This window comes from Marmota monax, unplaced genomic scaffold (assembly GCF_021218885.2).
Source record: "Marmota monax isolate L192 unplaced genomic scaffold, Marmota_monax_Labrador192_F-V1.1 WCK01_AAM20220418_F8-fsc00078, whole genome shotgun sequence".
NCBI lineage: Eukaryota > Metazoa > Chordata > Mammalia > Rodentia > Sciuridae > Marmota > Marmota monax.
Window position 1 is genome coordinate 85679 of NW_026694865.1, and position 21339 is coordinate 107017.

The window sequence follows — 21339 nt, forward strand, 5'->3', positions numbered from 1 at the left end:
TGTTGCTGGGGCCGAGGAGCCAATCAGCTAGATGTTGCTGGGGCCGCTGTGAGCCAATCATCAGCCGGCAGCTGGAAGTTTGCTGGGGCCCCTTCGGCTGTGGCTCTCAACACTAATAAATAAACTAAGAGATGATCAACATCATATGTCATAAGGGAAATGCAAATAGAACCTGTATTGAGATACCACTTCACATCACTGGGATGGCAAAATAAAAAAGGTAATAACAATTTTTGGTGAGAATGTGGAGAAATTGGAAACCTTATGTGTTACTGGTAGAAATGTAAAATGGCACAGCTGTTTTGTAAAATAGCCTGGCAATTCCTCAGAAAGTTAAATTTAAAATTGTATTTGACTCAATGATTTCTTCTCCAAAGTACACACCTCCCAAATGGAAGATGGATGTCCAAACAAAAAGGTGTAGTCACATGTTCTTTTCAGCATTATTCATAATAGCCAACAGGTGGAAACAGTACATGTCTATCAACTAATGAATTGTTAAAATAAAATGTGGTATATCCATTCAATGGAATGGTACTTGTCCATAAAAAGGAATAAAGTACTCGTACATGCTGAAAGCGGTATGCTTTGTGAAAGAAGTCAAACACAAAAAGACCATATATTGTATGATTTTATTTGTGAGAATTATCCGGAATAGGCAAATCTGTAGAGAGATTTAGTATTTTCCTAGTGCTGGTGTGGCACTAAGAGATTGAGGGTATGATAAGAGATAATGGGGTATCCTTTTGCAATGATCAAAGTATTATAAACTTGATTGAGGGTTGATGATTATATAGCTTTGAATTATAGTAAACAATGAATTGTACACTTTAAACTACATATAGATTGTATGATATATGAATTATGTTTCAATAAAATTGTTACATACAAACCCACACACAAAAGAATGTTCAGTTGTGTCTTTATTCATGGCGACTCACAAATGTCCATCAGTGGAAGAATGGATAGTCAAATTACGATATATTCTTACCATGAACATTATTATTAAGGAATACAAGGGAACAGTCAAAAATATAATGAGAAAAAAGTTAGACATGAGGAAATACATCATTATATCATTTAGTTAGGCAAATTAGAGTCAGAGACATGGCCTCTAGTCTGACTGATACTGTGGAGCTGAAATTGAGACTCTGTTTCATGGTTCAGAAACCTCAAAGAACTTGAACTTTTCTGTTACTGAACAAGTAATTTAAAAAGTCTGTCTGGTGGCCTTGCATAGAGAAACAAAAGGAATCTTAGCTGTTACAGTTTATTAGATAAGGTTAAAAAAAAAACTTTACTAAATCAGTGGCTTACATCTGCACCATATGTAAGTATGGGGATCTGAATTTGCACTATATATTTGATACATAATCTCAAACTAAGAAATTATCCCAGTTAAGAATTAGTATAAGCAAATTCTAACTAAGCCTCTAGAGTTGATGAGACTCCTTAGAAAACAACCTTTACAAGGTGGGTGCTGTGGTACATGCCTGTAATCCATGCAACTGGAAAGGCTGAGGCAGGAGTATTACAAATTCAACCTTCAGAATTTAGCAAGGCCCTAAACAATGTAGTGAGACCCTGTCTTAAAAGAAAAAATAAAAAGGACTTGGGGATGTGGCTCAGTGGTTAAGCACCCTTGAGTTCGGTTCCTGGAACTCCTCCTTCCCCCTAAACAAAAACCTTTCCTGAAAATATACTTATAAACCATCCTAGAACTATCATACCTCCTTAACAAGGAGTTGGTACACACAACAAACAAGAAGAATATATTAAAATCTGGAAATATAATGTTTAAAATAAATGGAGGTCATTCAAAACCTAATTTAGGCATGTATTCAGACACAAAATAGTCATAGATAAACATGTACTCATATCCAAATGACACTGCCACACTGTGTTCGATCAGATGGGAAATGGGAGTTCCATGGCTATTGAATGATTTTTGGAAACTCTATACTATAATTTAGTGAGCTCTTAATAACGCACTTTAATGTCATAATCTTCTTGAATTATTTCTGACTAGCAGATTACCAAATTAGTTATGGAAGGGCAAGTTTGGTGATAACGTCTTAAAATTACAATTTGGACAGAGTATGAGTGGAGTTTACCAGGTGTTTTTTCCTCAACTAGTCTCCCTTAACTGAGTTTCAGACAAAGTGCAGGCTAGTCTTTTAAAGCATACGTTCTCCAAGCAACTCATTAAGTGGGAATTACTGGTAGCAAAGGGAGTACAGTATTTTTACTGAGGTTTCTTTTGGTTATGAAATGATGGTAAACTTGGTTGTAACTGTCTCCTTTTGAAACATTGAAAATTTACTGCTGTTGATTCTCACATTGGGCAAATGATATATAATGTTTTATTATTTTTTGTTGTAGATATGAAACATTTGAACACATTTTGTTTTGAAAAAAATCTGTTTCTGTGTGTACTGTTAGCCTGATTTATTATTTGTAGTAAATTTATTTCCTTTGCTAAATGTAAATTCCTTTTCTTTGGATTTAGATATCCAATTTAGGGAATTACAGTGAGATTAAAAAATACTCTGCAAACCTCTTTGAATTACTTTTCCTCTGTTTAATCCATTAAATTCAAGCTTTTAATTTTGTGAATATTTCAATGAAATTGACATAGGTATATTGAAAATAGATTAGAAATCATAAACCTGAGTTTATTATTTTATATTACATTATAACTATATTCTTATAAGATAAACATGCTGTATTTAAATTTTTATAGGTGTTAGAAATCTGGGATGATGAGACAAAAGTGGGTTAATCTTTAAAATGATTCTGTCTTGAGAACTATTTGTAGATTATTACTTTGTATCTAATTCCTAATTATACAATAAAGAGCACTAATGGAACTTTTACTTATTTGTGTTATGTAATTTACCCGTTTTTTAAATTATGCACTTTTGTTTTTTAAAGGCAAGGCTATTTAAATTTGGACATTATGCCCTAACACTAGAAATGATCTTTGAATAAATGGTGAACAGTTCTCCCAAAGCCTGGAAACCCTTCTCTTTTAAATCCATTTATTGCTAATATTTACAGCACTAGTCCCCTCTTTTATTGTTAGTGTGACTTACTGTTTAAATAGCACTGATTTGAGGTTTTGGTCTTTATTTGAATGTGCTCTTTTCCCTTTCCTTTGGGTTGCTGATTTCTGCCTCACTTTCCTAAGAATTGGTGGTAATCTATAATTTCTCCAGCTTTATATTCAGATTTATAAATTCAAAAATCCTACTGGTTTTCCCTGCTCTGTGGTGCTTTTCTTCACACTTTAAATCACTGTACACTTGTTGGAATTTCTACAAATGTGGCTAATTACAGGATTTGTGAAAGAATTGTTTCAATGTTTAGGAAATTGTTCTGGGTATATTTCTCTTTGTGGGTTTCATCAGTGTTGCCAACTATATGGTAATGATATTTCAGACCCAATAAAAGTGAGTCTATTTAAAAAATGGTTTACTAATATACAAATTGTTTTTTTTTAAACACTATAAAGATTTAATGCAATTCCACTCAAAATCCCAATGACATTTTTTTCTTTTTTTTTTTTAATTAGTATACATGACAGTACAATGATCTTATCATATCATACATTTGAATCAGATGGGGTATAATTTCTCATTTTTCTGAGTGTACAGGTTGCAGAATCACATTGGTCATGCATGCAGTCATGTATATTCATACAGCAATAATTCCTTTGTAGGTTGGTAGTTTTCTGTAGGGATGTACCTTGAATTCTTTCTATTGATGTTTGTATGTCTGGCTTACTTGGCTTTGTGGTTACCTTGAGGTTTACAAAAAACACCTTTTCACAGGCAATTACAGGCTAATAACAACTGATTACATACAACTCTACACTTACATCACCCCCTCCAATTTTAAGTTTTAGATATCAAAATTTGCACCACTTTAAAATTTGTATTTCCCCAAATTTTTTAATTCTAGTTGTTTTAATAGATTTTTCTATTAATCCTAATGCTAGAGATAAATAGATTCATGCACCATCATTTTAGACCAGAGTATTCTGCATATGACTCTGTTGCTTATAGCACAGAGCTTTCTGCTTTCGTATGTTTTATGCTACTATTAATGACATGTTGATGCAGTTTAAAGAACTCCCTCACCAGACACACAATCTATTGGAGACTTGATCTGGACTTTTCAGCATCCAGAACTGTGAGCAACTAATTTCTGCTATTTATAAATTATCCAGTGTATATGTTTTTTTTTTTTTTTTTTTTTTACAGTGGGATCCTAATGTTTTTTTTTTTTTTTAATTTTTTATTGTTGGTTGTTCAAAACATTACATAGTTCTTGACATATCATATTTCACACTTTGATTCAAGTGGGTTATGAACTCCCATTTTTACCCCGCATACAGATTGCAGAATCATATCAGTTACACATCCATTGATTTACATGTTGCCATACTAGTGTCTGTTGTATGTTTTTGATATGTCTCTAGAATTTTAGTTTAGAAATTTTTAGTGTGGTATTAACTCACAGTACTTTGAGTAGTAAAAAAAAAAAGGACAGTTTGAATACCTGAAAAGAACCCTAATAATAATAGAAAAAAGTTACATAGATGATAAATGATAAAGCAAAATAAAACCTTTATTTTTCTCGATTATTTGTTTGTAATTTCCACAAATTAACTGGAAAAATTCTTTACATTTAGCCTCTATATTCAATACTTTTTTTTACACTTTTAAAATAGTTGGCAGCATTGTCCTTGATTCTCTATTGGTTTGGGCTTACTTAATTGTCTTTTTCTTTTCTCTTTTTTTTCCCCCTTTTGCTTCCTAAGGACATGATGATACAGCGCCATGTGCGGTTTTGAAAAGTATGGATAGTTTTAGCTTTCTTCAACACCCAGTCCACCAGAGGAGCTTAGAGATTCTGCAGAGGTGCAAGGAAGAGAAGTACAGTAAGGCTGCAAATCCTGATAAACTCTGTGTTGTCACATAGCCATTTGGAAATGGAAACCAAGAGCATTCTACACCAGGTGGAACATAGATTGCACAGGCAACATGACTTCCATAATCTTTTGAGCAGTCTCAGGATAGTTCCCGAGACTTCACTGTTTTGCTGGAAGTGCTGAGATACCTGTTCACTTGGTGATTCAAAGTGCCAAGATACCTGTTTTCTTTTCTTTCTTTCTTTTTTTTTTTTTTAAGAATTTTAATATTTATTTTCTTAGTTTTTGGCGGACACAACATCTTTGTTTGTGATACCTGTTTTCTTAACTTGGTGATTGTCCTATTTGCCAGTGATTATTGAGTTAATTATACTTGGTCACAGTTACTGAATTGGTTTTCATTTTTTTCTTTCAAGTAATTGAGTGATGGGTAAAAATAAACAATGCTTTTTTTTTTTTAAACCTTCCTTATTAAAAAAAAAATAATCCTTATTGGGATATCACTGAAGTAAAATAACCTGCATGAAAGAACACAATTTGGTAAGTCTTAACACATGCAGGCAGTCATCAAATTATCACCATAATCTTGATGGCCAACATTTCCAAGTTCCTTAAACTCCTTTCTGAATCTGGCTCATTTTTATGCTTGCTTATGCTTGATTTCCAAGATTAGCAATGCTGGTAAATTTGTTTAGGTCCATTGAGGACCTCCAATCAGACCTTCTTTTATCTGATTTAGAGCAAAGCTACCACACTGACGTTTCAGCATAAAGAAGATTAACAGAACCATGGGATATGTTCTTTTTGTTTGCTTTTTATAAAACTGGTGTAAAAGATGCGCTTTGTCCCCATTTCCTCTTTTGCTTTTTATTTGGTATACTCATTGTGAATGATAATTGGTTATTTTGCTTGTTGTGAGATTATAGTTATTAGTCTGTTGCTATTGTGAGAACAAATGGATCCTTCAGAATATTCAAAACTTACCTCAGTAATTTGTGTATAGTGGACTGAATTTACTTACATAATTGTTTCTGAACTTTTAATAATTTGCTACAGGGTTAGTTTGCTAATTTCAGTTTTCTGATTGAAATTCCCTTGAAATTTTAGTATCATCTGGTGTCAGCAAAGGAAGAATATAAGTAGAATTCCTAAAAGCACATGTTATGAGTACCTTTTTTTTCAGTTTCTCTTACATACACTGAATTGGTGTAAGAAAATGTGTAATGTATTATTAGAAAGCAATATGAAAAATATTTTCCCATTTTAGAAAGAACAAAGGTAAGTATTTCATTTAAAAAAGATGTGTTTAAAAATTATTCATAATTATTGCTCTTGTTTCTAAAAGGTATACAAATGTTCTCATTCCAGTTTTCTATCTTGCTATTCTAAATCTTTTAATACATGGGACATTGTTTAAAACAGACTACAGATCTTTGTGGTGGAGCTTAGATTAATTCTTTTTTAAGTAGTTTCAAATAATTTATTTGCTAAGGTTTTTCATGACTCAGCTTGACAACTGAGGCCTTTCCATATTCTCATTTACTAGAGTATATTCTAATATTCTAATATACTAGGCTAGGAAGGCATCAGCTTCCAGTAGGCTACCTAAAGAAATTATGCATTTGTATGTGTTTACATGCAAATTTATCCACTTTAGTATTAGGCAATAATTGCAATTTTAGTATATAAAATCATAAATTCAAGTTTGGATGATTGCTCTTTAAAAAAAGAGTAGGGGACTACCAGCTTTAAGAAATTGTGAATTGGTAAAGCAAGTGAACCCTCCCACAGGGAACAGTGATAAAACCTGGAAAAAAATTTAACCAACTATTTGAAAGTATTGGAAAAACATCAAAAGGAGGCAGAAAGCAAAGACTTTCTTAAAGTACATAAAACAATAGATAAAAATTGTCAATCTGTAGCTTTTTGCACAAAGGGTTCCCTAACTCTCATAGCTCTTGAAACAGGGAACCACAACTATATTGGTTTGAGATGAAGACTATCATCTGGAAATTTAGGAGGACAGTAGATTATAACTCTTCCCACATCCCTGACTAACTGCTGCAGAGTATGCAGGGAAGACCTAGGAACTCTTACCACAATCAGGAGATAATTCTTGAAAGACTGATGATAGTGGGTCACATATTTATAGTAGTAGAGGTTGGTAAACTTTTTCAGCAAAAGACCAGATAATAAATATTTTAGACTTTGTGGACCATAAGGTTTCTGTCGAACTACTCAGCTTTGAGTGAATGGAGCCATAGATTACATATAAATAAATGAGTGTGGCTATGTTCCAATAAAACTTTATTATGGACACTGATAATTTAAATTTTGTATAATTTTCACATTATCAAAATATTATTATTTTATTCTTAATCATTTAAAAGTCTAAAAACCATTTTTAATTCATAGGCCATACAAGGTAGGTGGGGGATTTGATTTAGGCTGTATATCTAGTTTGCTGATTTGTATATTATTGGAGGGAATGAGTAAGCTAGAAGATGTATACTAAATTAAATGACAGAGTTTCTTTCCTTCTCTTAATTTCTTTTAAAAGATTTGGCGGTTTAAAGTATAAATTATGGCACTGTTTTGGTGGTTTAAAATGTGTCCACCAATTCTTTGATTCTCCTCCCTTTAAGAGGCCTGTTCCATACTTAGTGACTTGCTTCTAACAAATGGAATGTGGCAGAAGTGACAATATGTGGCCTTCAAGATTAAAACATAAAAGGTATTGTGGCTCTTATTCTTTTCAGTTTTGGTGCTCCTCCCTGCTCTCTGCAGGGGGGAGTCTTTGAGATTTGACAGATGGGAAATTAGAAGACAGGGGAGTAATTGAGGCTCCTAGGAACTTGAGCTGTGGTTTCAGTTTCAGGAACCCTGGAAAGGAGAAGTAATCCAATAAGAGGAAGAAGAAATAGAGTAGAATAAATAGAACAGTTGAATCTCATTTATATTTGCACCCATATTTCTGGCCTTCAGTCCAGCCTTGTGAAAATTGAGAATATGTTGATCAACAAGATGAAACATCAGCAGTTTCCAGACAAAGGTTATGAGCTTTCTTCATCTCATTACTTTCACCTGTTGACAGAGCCTAGCTGGATGTCTTGGCCTCAGACATTAGTATGGTAACACAAATGATTGAAAATTAAAAGTTTATTGTCTGATGAAAACCACTAACAAAAAGGTATCTGGTAACCTCTTACCCTCATATATTTGGAAAAGAAACAAAATGTGTAATTCCTGATTTAAAGCAAAATTCATTAGGACAACTTGAAAATATTTTGATCTGAGTAATTTTGGAAACAAAACATGTTAAAATGTATGAGTGTATCCAAAGCAGTGCTTAGAAAAAAAATTATAGTTAAAAAAATGAATATTATCCACTTTAAGAACCTAGAGAAAAAAGAACATGTCAGGCGCCAAAGAAATGTAATAAAGTAAATAAAGTTGAGAGCTAAAAATCAGTGACATAGAAAACAGGTTAACAATAGGAAAAAAGTCAATGAAACCTAAAGGTGTTATTTTTTTTTAAACGAGCAATGAAATTGATAAACCTACCCCAGCACTGTCCAATAGAACTTTCTGTGATGTTAGAAAAGTTCTCTAACTTCACTAAACTAGACTGTTGCCACTAGCCACATGTGGCTCTTAAGAACCTAAAATATAGGGTTGGGTTGTAGCTCGGTGGTGGAGTACTTGCCTAGCACATGGGAGTCACTGGGTTTGAAATGTGGCTGGTACATTTGAAACTGAAGTTTTAATTTTATTTAATGAATTTAAACTTACACAGTCACGTATAGTGTCTGTTTCATTGGACAGTGCAATATCAGAAGACAGAAAGCTATTATCTGGAATGAAAGAGTAAAGACAATTACATATCCTATCAATGTCAAAAGTTTGAGGGGGAGATTATGTACACTTACATCAATAAATTAAACAACTTTTGTGAAATGGATAAATTCCTTGGTTGTAAACAATGCCAAAATTGATCCAAGGAAACAGGAAACCCAAAGAATCTTTTATCTGTTAATGATATGGAATTCATAATTAAAATCTTTGCCATATATAAACACAAATTCAGGCCCTGATAAATCAAGAGTGAAAGAAATAATTTGCCAGCTCTCAACCCCTTCAGGTTATAGAGGATCAGGGAACACAATCCAAATCATATTTTGAGGTCAGTATTCTTTGCTACCAAAACATGACTTTATGATGTTGGATATAAAAATCTTGAATTAAATAAGAAAGCACCAAATTCAGCAGTATATTAAAGGATCATATGTGAGGATCAAATTAAATTTATTCCAGGAATAAAAGATAGTATTGACAATAGTGTTAGCATTTATGATAAACTGAGTTAGTCAACTTTTAGCAATAAGAGATTTATTTGGCTCACAGATTTAGAGGTTCCTGTCCATGATTGGTTGTCCCTATTGCTTTGGGCAAGTTAGATGGTGGGGATATATAACAGAGCAGAACTGCTCGCCTGATGGATGAAAGTGATCTAGGGAAGAGTAAGAGACTGAGATCTCAGAATCCCTTTTGAGGACACATACCCAATGATCCAAATATCCCCCATTAGGCCCAAGTTCTTAAAGTTTTCAACACCTCTCAGTAATACCAAGCCAGGGATCAAATGTCTTGACACTTGGGCCTTTGGGAGACACTCAAAATTTAAACCATAGCAACAATCAAATCAATTTATAGTGTTGACCACCTAAAAAAGAACAAGCATATGATCATTTTATTAGCTAGAGAAAAAGAGTTTGTCATAATTCCATTTTTTAAAACCCTTTTAACATTTCAGGAGTAGAAAGCATCTTGTTCATTTTATAAAAGATATGTATGAAAATCTTGTAGAAAACTTTTCCCCTAATTTTAAGAGTATACCCAGGGACATCTGCTTTTGCTACTCAGAACATTCTATTGAAGGTCATCAGCAGAGCAATAAGGCAACAAAAAGAAATAAAAGGTATAGAAGTTAAAAGAGAGGGAGTGGACAATATAAGCATTAATATAGAAAATCAAGAAGTCTAAAAATGGTCTTAGAATTAAAAAAGATGCCAGGTAAATAGTAAGGCAAATTAAATTGTAATATTATAGCTGTGCACACTAGGAAAATGGGACTTATAAATTCCATTAGCCATGTATCTCAGCCAACTTCTAGATATAACAACTAGATATACTTCTAGATATAGTTCCTTTCCCATTTTACAAGAGTTGTTTTGTGTCACAGAAAGCACAAGGCAAAAGTGATAAAATGTCACAAGGTTAAATCATAAGACTTACCCATCTTGGGTACTTTTTACTTGCTTTCACATTGGTGTCTCAGAGAAGTTGGCATTTGTGACCTGTCCTATTGAGAGTCCCAGTGAAGCCTCAACCAACAGGTAGTAAGAATATGAAGCAAATGACTTTAGAAGCAGCTTCTTCAGCCTCATTTCAGTCTTTAGATGACTACAGCCTTGCTTGACAGCTTGAATACAAGTTCATAATTAGATCTTGAGTGAGAACCACTCAACTAAGCAACTCCTCCTGAATTGTTATTTCTTTAGAAACTCTGAGATGATAGCTGTTGTTTTAAATTGTTGGGGTTTGCAGTAATTAATATGCAGTGGATAACTAATACAACATACACAAACATGAGGTAATTAGGGATAAATTTAACAAATATGTGTAAGTCTTAAATATCCCTGAGAGCATTTAAAAATACAACAAAGACAGTTGTAGTTTTGTATTATGAGATACCAGTTTTTTCTCATATAATCTATAAATTAAATATAATCCCAGTGAATATCACAGCAAGTGTTTGGTAGAAATTCATAAGCTGAATTGTAGACCACTTGGAATGACCAGAATAATTCCAAAGAGGTAGTCTGTAGAACTTAACACTATATAATTTCAAGACTAAAATGATTATTATATTGTTCTCTTGGTGTAAGGATCAGGTGATCAGTGAATAAAATAGAGTACAGAAATGGATCAACACATATGGTCAAATTTCCACAAAGGTGCTGAGATAATTCAGTGGGATAAAGGATAGTCTTTCAAACAAATGGTAATGAAAAACTATATCCATATGTTATAAGAGAACTTTGACTTTTACTGTCTAACACATGTAAAAATTAAATGGCTCAGAAAGTTCTTTATAAGACCAAAACTTTTAAATTTGTAGAAGAAAACCTGAGAGGAAATCTTTGTAGTCTTGGGACAGGCAAGGATTTCTTAGATTGGACATACAAACATGAACTGTAGAAGGTAAATGTTACTAAATTAGAGCTCACTGAATTGAAAACTTCTGCTTTCCAAGTAATGGTAAGAGGGGCGGGGGGGGGCGGGTGGATGTCACACCACAGCCTGAGAAATAATATTTGTAATAGTTTATAATTCTGATATCTGATAATAGACTTGCAAAAAACCTCTTGCAATAATAAAAAATAAATTTAAAATGGTCATAAGATTTGAACATAAAAGAAGATATATATGTGGTATATAGGCTTGTGAAAGATGTCCAAATTAGTCTTCAGGGATTTTCAAATTATAATCACAACAAAGCTCAGTTATTTACCTGAGAAAAATTAAAACATGTTTATAAAAACTTTCATAGATGCATCTTTAAAATGATGTTCTGCTTACACAGAAGATGACATACTTTTTGTTTTTTTATTCAGTTTATATTAAATTCTAGATAGTACAAACTGATCTGTGTGGATGACAGATCAGCTATTGAATTGATGGGGTTAGGGATAGGGCATGTGAGGGATTGTCCAAGAAAGGGCATTAGGAATCTCTTAGGGGTTGATGGAGATGTTCTGCATCTTCTGTTGTTGGTGGTTATGTGGTGAATGCGTTTGTCAAAACTTATACAATTGTATACATAAAATGAATATATTTTACTGTATTAAAGGCTTTACCTCAATAGAAAAGCATTTAATTGTATGCCATGAACCCTGATATAAATTAGAGAATTTTTTTATGAAAGTAAAAATATGCAATTTATATAAAAGGTAGATGATCAGAATTTGTTTCAAATTGGTAGATAGAAACAAGTTCAGGAAATGCTGATGTATATTTTGGTGAAAACTCCAGGGAAGTCAGGAAATTATATTTCTCTTAAATTAGTAAATGATGAAGACTATACTTTCAGAGATCATTTCTATAGTATGTTAAATTAGTAAATGATGAAGACTATACTTTCAGGGATCATTTCTATAGTATGTTAAATTAGTAAATGATGGATATTTATCGAGTTTAGGAAGTTATAATAAACCAATAAAGACAACAATGATAATAGCAAAAATAAGAATTTATATTCTTTAACATAAGAAATCTCTCAAAAGAAAATCAAGATGGAGAAAATGAGTGAAATAAATGGAAGATATGAAGTAAAATGCTAGAAACAAATACTGTTATTCAAATGCTTTTTTTTTTTTTTTTTTTTTAATGAAGTACAGGGAATTGAACCCAGGGCCTTGCAAATGCTGGGTAAGCACTTTAACTACTGAGCTATATACCCCTATTCCTTGTTACTCAAAATTAACAGAAATGACAAATTCACTAGTTAAACTCCCGAGATGAATTTTTTCAGTAGGTTAAATTTTATTTACATGATATAAAGTACTTTCAGTGATAATGTTTAAAGATATGATACTTAAATATGATTACATGACCTGTGTAACTCTATGTCATGTACAACCAGATAAATGAGAAGTTATACTCCATTTATGTATGATGTGTCAAAATGCATTCTTCTGTCATGTATTACTAATTAGAAACAATAAAAAAATAGAGATATGATATGTAACATGAAAACAAAAGTATGGACAAAGAGATAACAGACAGATATGAACTATAGCAATAAATGAGGCTATATAATAATCGGAACAAATCTTCACTGAAGTAACTTGTAAAATTATTTACTTGAGAAAGAGAAATTGAATCCACTATAGAAGTTTTGAGACCAAATCAAGAAATTGGTAAATATGTGTGTACATCTAAATGAGTAATACTTTATGAAACTTAATAGTAGTTATGCTTAATTTGCTTGATTAATATGAAGATAACATGGTGAAAGTAAGTTTGGGGTAATAATAACATCCCTGACAAGAAGGGGATGATGAGAATTAACCATTTGAATGTTTCTATACTCTTCAGGAAAAGAAGATATAATTAATTTAATTAAGAATTCATGAGAAGGGGGGATAGGAAGGGCAGCAGAATAGACACTAGTATTGCTGTATGTATATACGTGGCCTTATAACCAATGTGATTCTGCAACCTGTACACTTGGAAAAATGAGAAATTATATCCCATGTGATTCAAATGTATTATATGTCAAGATCATTGTATTATCATGAGCAACTAATAAAAAAATATTTTCAATATAATAAGTTACATAAAGTGTTTGGAAATAAGTGTTATTAAAATAAAAGCATAAAGCAAAAGAAATAAAAAAGTACTCATGAGTATGTTAAAAATTTAAGAATGACCTTTGAGTATATGCAACTTTCAAAATAAAAAATCAGAATAAAGAAAATAATTCAGTTGGAAATTTGGGTAAAATCATGCAATAATTAGGGTAAATACAAAGCATAAAATAAGATGGCACAAAATATGTTAGGTGTATCAATAATACTAGTAAATTAAAATGGACTGACTTTAACAGAGTTTAAAACTAAGAACTTGAACAAAATTTAGCTGTAGAATTGTTACAGATCTAAAATATGAATACAAAGAGATTAAACATATTGGAGAAAAATTACATAAGAATATTTGTTCCTGTTTTCTGGTATGTGCATTTTCCTACCTCATTTAGATGGCCACTGTTAAGATTTATTACTATAAATTAATTTTGCCTTTTCTAAAAATTTTATATAAATGGGATTATATAGTATGGATTTTTTCTTGTTATGATTTTGTTTATCCAGCATAATGATTTACATATTTATCCATGTTTTTTCATGTAACAATATATGTACTTGTGTTTCATTCTATATGTATTATGTACATTTGCATATGTAACATTGTGTTTATCATTTATTACTTGGTGAATTGAAGAGTTGTACACTGTTAAAGCTGTTGTGAGGGACCCTGCTATATATATTTTTGTGAATATGAAAAATACATATTTTTCATATTCATAAAAATACATTTTTGTGAATATGAAATGTATTTTCATTTCTAAGTTAATATTTGTGAATGGAGATATTGTTTCACAAAGTACACATTTGTGACATCATTAAGGAACTGTCCAAGTATTGATTGGCACTTTAAAGATATTGTTTCATTATTTTTGTGGTCTTTATTTGTGATGATTAAGTCAGATATTCTCCCATAGTCATTGCCTCAGTTTTCAGCAGTTTAGATTAGATATCCCTAGTTGGCTTATATTTGTCTAGTTTGGGATTTGCTGTGCCTCTTGGTTCTATGCTTTATTGTTTTTCATTAAATTCAGAAAAATCTGACTAATTTGTTTAAAATTTTTTTTTCAGTTGCAGTTTCTCCCTGTTGTTTCTTCAATAACATGTTAGAATATTTGGTATCTCAATGATTGTTCAGACTCTGTTATTTTTCTTTTATTTTATTCTTTGTGTTCTTTACATTGGATGATTTGTTTTATTTCAATTTCATTGTGCCAATTCTGATCTATTCTTAGATTCGTAGAATGAAGTTTTTGTTTCCATAAAAATTATTTTTCAGTTTCAGAATATGCATTTCGTTCTTTTGAAGACCATTTTCTCTTTTTAATCTTTGAATATAATTATGTTAGCTATTTAAAATTTTTTTGTGTGTGTGTGTGGCTAATTCCAGCAATCGGAGATCTTGGGACTTGATGCTTTTGGAATGAAGTTAGAGAGTAGAATACTCTGGTCTTTTTTTTTTTAAAATCTGAGTTAGTAGTCTGAAGTGTTTAGTATATTATTCCTTATGTTTCTTATGTGTTTAAAATATTTAATAATAGATATAAAAATTGTTACATAGAGGGATATAAGGAAGTTAAAGAATATTCAAGAAAGAAACACTCGGATGTTTTTGAAGGAGGAGAAAATTCCTTGTGAGCACACTTTATAGTAAAGAAGAATTTAAGAATATGAATCCAATAAAGAAAGTGGTAGCACAAATTGAAAAGTATAAAATGTCTTGAGTGTGTAATTCCAGCAAGTAGCTTGGGAGGTTGAGGTAGGAGGATCAAAAGTTCCAGGCCAGCCTGGGCAACTTCATGAGTTGATCTCAAAATTTAAAAATTGAAATATAAAGGTCTGGGGATGTAGTTTGATAGTAGAGTGCTGTGGGTTAATTTCCCAGGACAGCAGACAAAGAAATGCCAGAATGAAATTGAAAATAGATTTTTGAGTCATAAAACAGCACTTGTCTGAGTTCAGGAAATAGAGGAAGCAACTGAAAATTGAATTACTGATATTGAGGAACGACACGAGATGATATGCTTCAATAATAAGAAAAGAATGAATATAAAGGATAGAAAATTATAATCTTTGATAGGGATAATTAATGTTTATGAAGTAGGAACTGAACAAATAGAACAAAAAATGCATTCATGTAAGATGCTATTCAAAGTAATGTTAGAATCAACTTGTTCATTTCTGCAGAAATAGCAAGAATTTTAATAATAGATTAGATTTATCAGTAGATCAATTTGGGGGCCATTGCCATCTTAAAATATATATATGATTTTTTTTTTGTGATGCTGGGGATTGAACCCAGGGGTTTATTCATGCAAGGCAAGCAGTCTACCAACTGAGCTATATTCCCAACCCCAAAATATCATGTTTTCTAGTTCACAAGCACAGGTAGAATTGTAGTTACTTAGAATTTGAATGCATTTTTTTGTTCAAATTAAAAATAGTAGCTGTTCAAAGTACTGGTTTGTTGATCACAGAGCACCTTATATTCTTAATACCAAATTTTGAATGGCCATGTATCTTCAATTACCTTGGATATCTACACTTAGGAGTACAATGGCTGGGTCATGTGGTAGTTCAGTGTTTAATTTTTGATGAACTGTTAAACTGCTTTCCAGCGTTAAGTATGTCATTTCACACTCAGCAGTGTATGAATGTTCTGGTTTCTCCATGTCATTGAAATTCCTTATTTCTCTTTTTTGATTCTAACTATCCTGATGTGTGTGACGTGGTATTTTATTGCAGTTTTGATTGGCATTTCTCTGATGATTAATGATGTTGAACCTTTTTCCTGTATTTATTAGTCATTTGTATGTTTTTTGGAGAATATTTATTCAATTTTAAATTGGGTTCTTGTCTTTATTGACTTGAGAGTTTTTTTTAATATCCTGAATATAAATCATACTATATCATACACAAATAATTTATACTATTCCATGAGTTATGTTTTCACCTTTTTTTGGGTGCTGGGGATTGAATTCAGGGGCACTTGGCCACTGAGCCACCTTCCCAGCCCGATTTTTTAATTTTATTTAGAGACGGGGTCTCACTGAGTTGCTCAGAACCTCAATTTTGCTGAGGCTGGCTTTGAACTGATTTTCTCAGAACCTCAGTTTTGCTGAGGCTGCCTCATCCTCCCAAGCCACTGGAATTACAGGCATGCACCACCATGCCTGGCTGTTTTCACCTTCTTAGTGTAGTAGTGTAATTTGAATCACAGAACTCTTAATTTTGATGACATCCTGTTAATATATTTTTTCTTTTTTTTTGGTGGGGGGTGCCATACATTAATTCAATATCTGGAAGATTTATTCCTATTTTCTTTAAAAAGTATGAGTACTTTCATTTAGGTCTGTTAACCAACTTTATTCTTTTTGCCTGTAGATACATAGTTTTCACAGCATAATTTGTTGAAAGATTATTTTTTTTCTCCGATGGTCATGTTAATCAATCACAAATGTAAAGGTTTATTTCTGCACTCTTGGTTCTATTCTGTTGAAGTATATATCTGTCTTATATGCCGGTACTATACTGTGTCAATTAGTATATCTTTGTAGTAAATTTTGAAATCAGGATGTGTGGATCCTACAACTTTGTTGTTATTTGCAAGATTTTTGGCTCTTCGGGGTCCCTTACATTTCTGTATTAATGCTAGGATCTGCTTGTTCATTTTTATAAAAATAGGAAGTTGGAATTTTAATAGAGATTAGATTGGTCTGTATATCAGTTTGGGGGAGCATTTCCATCTTAAAAATATCATGTTCTCTAATTCGGGAACATGGATAGCATTCTGTTTATGTAAGTCTTTTAACTATATTTTGAGTTTTCCAATGTGTACATTTGTACTATTTTGTTAAATTTATATTATTTTGATGCTATTATTTGTGGAATTGTTTTCTTAATTTTGTTTCAGATCATTTTATTGCTATTATGAAAATATGACTTTTTATATTGATTTATTTCCTAAATATTTCTGAACTTATTAGTACTAATAGATTTTTGTAGATTTCTTAGGTTTTCTACGTTCAAGATTATGTCCTCGTGAATAAAGATGCTTCTTCCTTCCCAATGTATCTTACATATATATACTTACGTATATTTGTGGTATAAAATTGATACTTTGTGAGCTTTTAAGAACATTATATTTTTAAAATATTGATAATCCTTAGGAAACAGTCATCTCAGTGTCTTTATCTGTTTCATCAATTGATTGTCAAAATCCATGGTCCATATGAACAATATATTTGTTGTTGAAACCTAATACAAAAGAGTCGTATTAGAAACTTTTTGAATATCAAAATAAGACATGAATTTGTATACTTCTAGTCCTTTTAGCTCAGTCACTCTGTATTTCCTAACGTTAATATTTAAATGAAAGAAGAAATAAAATAATTTATTATCACATTTTCTAATTGGGTTCATTGCTAAATAGGTCAGATTTGTTAGTGGTAGTTATGGGACATGGTTCGTATTATTATCAAGGTGTTTCTGACGTATTTACTAAGTATTTATTGAAGAATATGAATTTTTAATCTGTCTTTGGAAAATTCTCATGTTTAGTTTTTCTGTACATTGATTTGAAATTTTCTGCCTTTTTTTTTCTTTCTTTCTTTTCTTTTCTTTTCTTTTTTTTTTTTTTTGCTAGATATAACCCGGAAAAATCCCAGAACACCTCTTTCTGATCTTCAGGGCATGAATACTCTAAATGAAAAAAACCAACAGTAAGTTTAGTTTATGTTTTTAAGAAAGTATAGAAACAATATCTAGAAATCTTAGTAATATTTTTATGACTTCAAAAGTTTATGTTTTGTTTTTTTCAGTCTTGTTTTTTAAAAAATTTCTTAAGGCCTTTATGAGTAACTTAATAACAGTTTAATAGGTTGGAGTTAACAAAATTTCTCTATGATTGCTCCTGGTAAAATAACTACAATTTTTTGAATGTTTCCCCAGAGTAATTTAAAATGAGCTATTTCCAAGACACTCCCTGCATTTTATGTCTTTTGTAAATTTTAGTGTTATTATGCTTCTTTCTATGGAGAAGTCTTATTGGTGAGATAATTGAATAATTTGAATAATTGAATAGTTTGATATACATGAAACCATCTAATACCTTTTCTCAGTAAGCATAATTACCAGAGCTTACTTTTTATACTTTTTATCATTTATAATGAAGAATGTTTTTAGTTTTATTTGCAAGTAACAAATATAAGTGATTTTCTGAGTTTATACCGGTTCACTACCATTTAGCATATCATTTATAAGTACTGTATTTATTTGAGCTGAGAAAATTGTTTAGTTTCTAGGTGTGCTTTCTATATTTTAAATATCAAGAGAACTGAGCTTTTTGGTGCCCTTGTAATAAAGGGTAAGTCTTTCATTACAATGAAGATAACTTCTCTGATGATTGTTTCTGAAATAGTTACTATGTGTTTTTAATATATAGTATCACTTTTCTACTTCAGTAGCTTTTTATGACTCTTTGTTGTTTGTTAAAAGAAGTCTAGGTTCACTAGCTTCATGTGTAAGAGCTGTCACAGCCAAAGTATGTAGTCGCAAATATATCTTCAGCATTTTAATTGCTAACACATCAAACTGTTTACTGTTTTTTAAAATATTTTTTTAGTTGTAGATGGACACAATACCTTTATTTTATTTGTTTATTTTTATGTGGTGCCAGGGATCGATCCTAGTGCCTCATGCATGCTAGGCAAGCACTCTACCACTGAGCCACAACCCCTGTCATGTTTACTATTTTCATAGTGTATGCCCTTTGTTTTTTTTTTTTTTTTCTTTTTTTATTGATTCTTTTTAGTTATACATGACAGTAGAATCCATTTTGACATAGTCATACAAGCATGGACTATCTCTTGTTCTAATTCAAACCCCAGTACCTCTCCTTCCCCATCCTTCTCCCCACCCTCTGCTTCCTTTCCTCTATTGATCTTTCTGCCATTTACTCAGCTATTTTTTAAAATTAATTTCTTATGGTTGTACAAGATGGTGAGATTGAGTATATTCATATGTGTACATAGGAAATTTATGTCAGATTCATTTCACTGTCTTTCCTTTTCCTATTCTCCCTCACTTCCCTTCATTCCACTTTGTCTACTCCACTGAACTTCTCTTCTTCCCCTCCCTTATTGTGTGTTAGCATTTGCATATCAGAGAGAATATTTGACCTTTTGTTTTTTGGGGATTGGCTTATTTCACTTAGCATGTCTAATGTCATAAAGTTATTCTTCATTATGGCTGTTGTATATATACACCACATTTTCTTTATCCATTTATCTGTTGATGGGCATCTAGGTTGGCTTTATTGCTTAGCTATTGTGATGCCCATATTGTGTCACTGAAGTGTGCTGATTTTAAATCCTTTAGGTGTATACTGAGGAGTAGGATAACTGGGTTAAATGGTGGTTCCATTCCTAATTTTCTGAGGAATTTTCATACTGCTTTCCAGAATGGTTGCACCATTTTGCAGTACCACCAGCAATATATGAGCGTACCTGTTTCAACACATTCTCATCAACATTTATTGTTACTTGTATTCTTGGTAATTTCTATTCTGGTTGGAGTGAGGTGAAATCTCATTGTAGTTTTAGTTTGCATTTCACTAATTGATAGAGATGTTGGACATTTTTTTTTCATATATTTGTTGACCTTTCATACTTCTTCTTTTGAGAAGTGTCATTTTTGTTCCTTTCCCCACTTATTGATTGGGTTATTTGGGTTTTTGGTATTAAGTTTTTTGAGTTTTTTTGTATATCCTGGATATTAGTGCCCTGTCTGGGGTGTATTGGCAAAAAAAAAAAAAAGATTTTCTCCCATTTTGTAGGCTTTCTCTTCATGTTCTTGATTGTTTCCTTAATGATACTTGTCCTCCAAATTTGCATGTTAAATTTTACCCATGAAAAGATTGGATCATTAGTCTTTACCTATAATTCTTTGATTCTATTGGCAGTTTTCTTACCCTGATTAGAGATACATAATTTATCCCATTTCCTTGATTTGAATAAAAAAGAAACTATGTTTTGCTCCATTTCTTGAAGTAGTTTAATGGTTATAAATCTCCTAATACCTAGTTTGTGCTTTTTTTTTTTTTTTTTTTTTGTACTTTTAATTTTAGATACCTGCAGTGGTTTGTATGAGTTCCTGGCTTTTTTGTACATCAGTTGGAATAGTTCAGTATCATGTTTGAAGGTTGGTTGGTTTGTTGGCTGTGGTGGTGCATGCCTATAATCCCAGCAACTCAAGAGGCAGAGGCAGGAAGATCCCAAGTCTGAGGCCACACTGGGCAACTTAGTGAGAATCCTGTCTGAAAATAAAAAGTTTAGGGATATAGCTCAGTTCTTGAGTGTCCCTGGATTCAGTTCCTCGTATCACCATAAAAACAAGTAAACAACAATAACAACAAAAGCTTGGTTTGTTCTTATTTCAAAGAATTATTTGAGTTTAGGCACTAATGGAATGATATACCAATTTTGTAAAAATATGTAAATAAATTCATTTACAAGAAACCTTTATGGAGAACTTGATCATATCAGCTTGATTCTTTTGTATACTGAAGTAAAGCTATGTGACATTGAATTAATGATATCAGAAATAGGACAGCTAAGAGATATTTTTTGGATTGTACTTATTATTTATTTTAGATATATGGGCAAAAAGAGAAGATAGAGTAATAGATATTTATGAAGTCAGATCAATTATGAAATCATTAGCTTATGTTTACTAAATAGAGCCTTCCCTATGAACTTTTCCTTAAAAGTGGTTTTTATAGAGTCAAACAAGCTCAGTTTGTCAATCAGCTTACATTGCTGTGATCAAAATACCTGACATGAACTACTTAGAGGAGGGAAAGTTAATTTTGGCTCATGGTTCCATAGGTTTAGTCCCTGGTTGGCTGAATCTGGGGCCAAGGTGAGGCAGCTTATCATGGCAGAGGGATGCAGCAGAGGAAAAGTGTTTAGTTCATGG

General features: G+C 31.9%; 1 protein-coding gene and 1 pseudogene across 1 annotated transcript in view; both read left to right on the plus strand.

The window, feature by feature from the left end:
- The window catches only part of LOC124080573 (unconventional myosin-IXa-like), a gene marked incomplete at its 5' end in the record, with an annotated part of 209726 nt that overhangs the window by 75287 nt on the left and 113100 nt on the right, over positions 1-21339 (plus strand). The window contains 2 exons of the mRNA XM_058573300.1: positions 4826-4945; positions 18008-18083. Of these exons, the coding sequence (XP_058429283.1) occupies positions 4826-4945; positions 18008-18083 (196 nt within the window). The remainder of the gene's footprint in view (positions 1-4825; positions 4946-18007; positions 18084-21339) is intronic.
- Positions 12127-12202, plus strand: LOC124080697 (small nucleolar RNA U3; annotated as a pseudogene).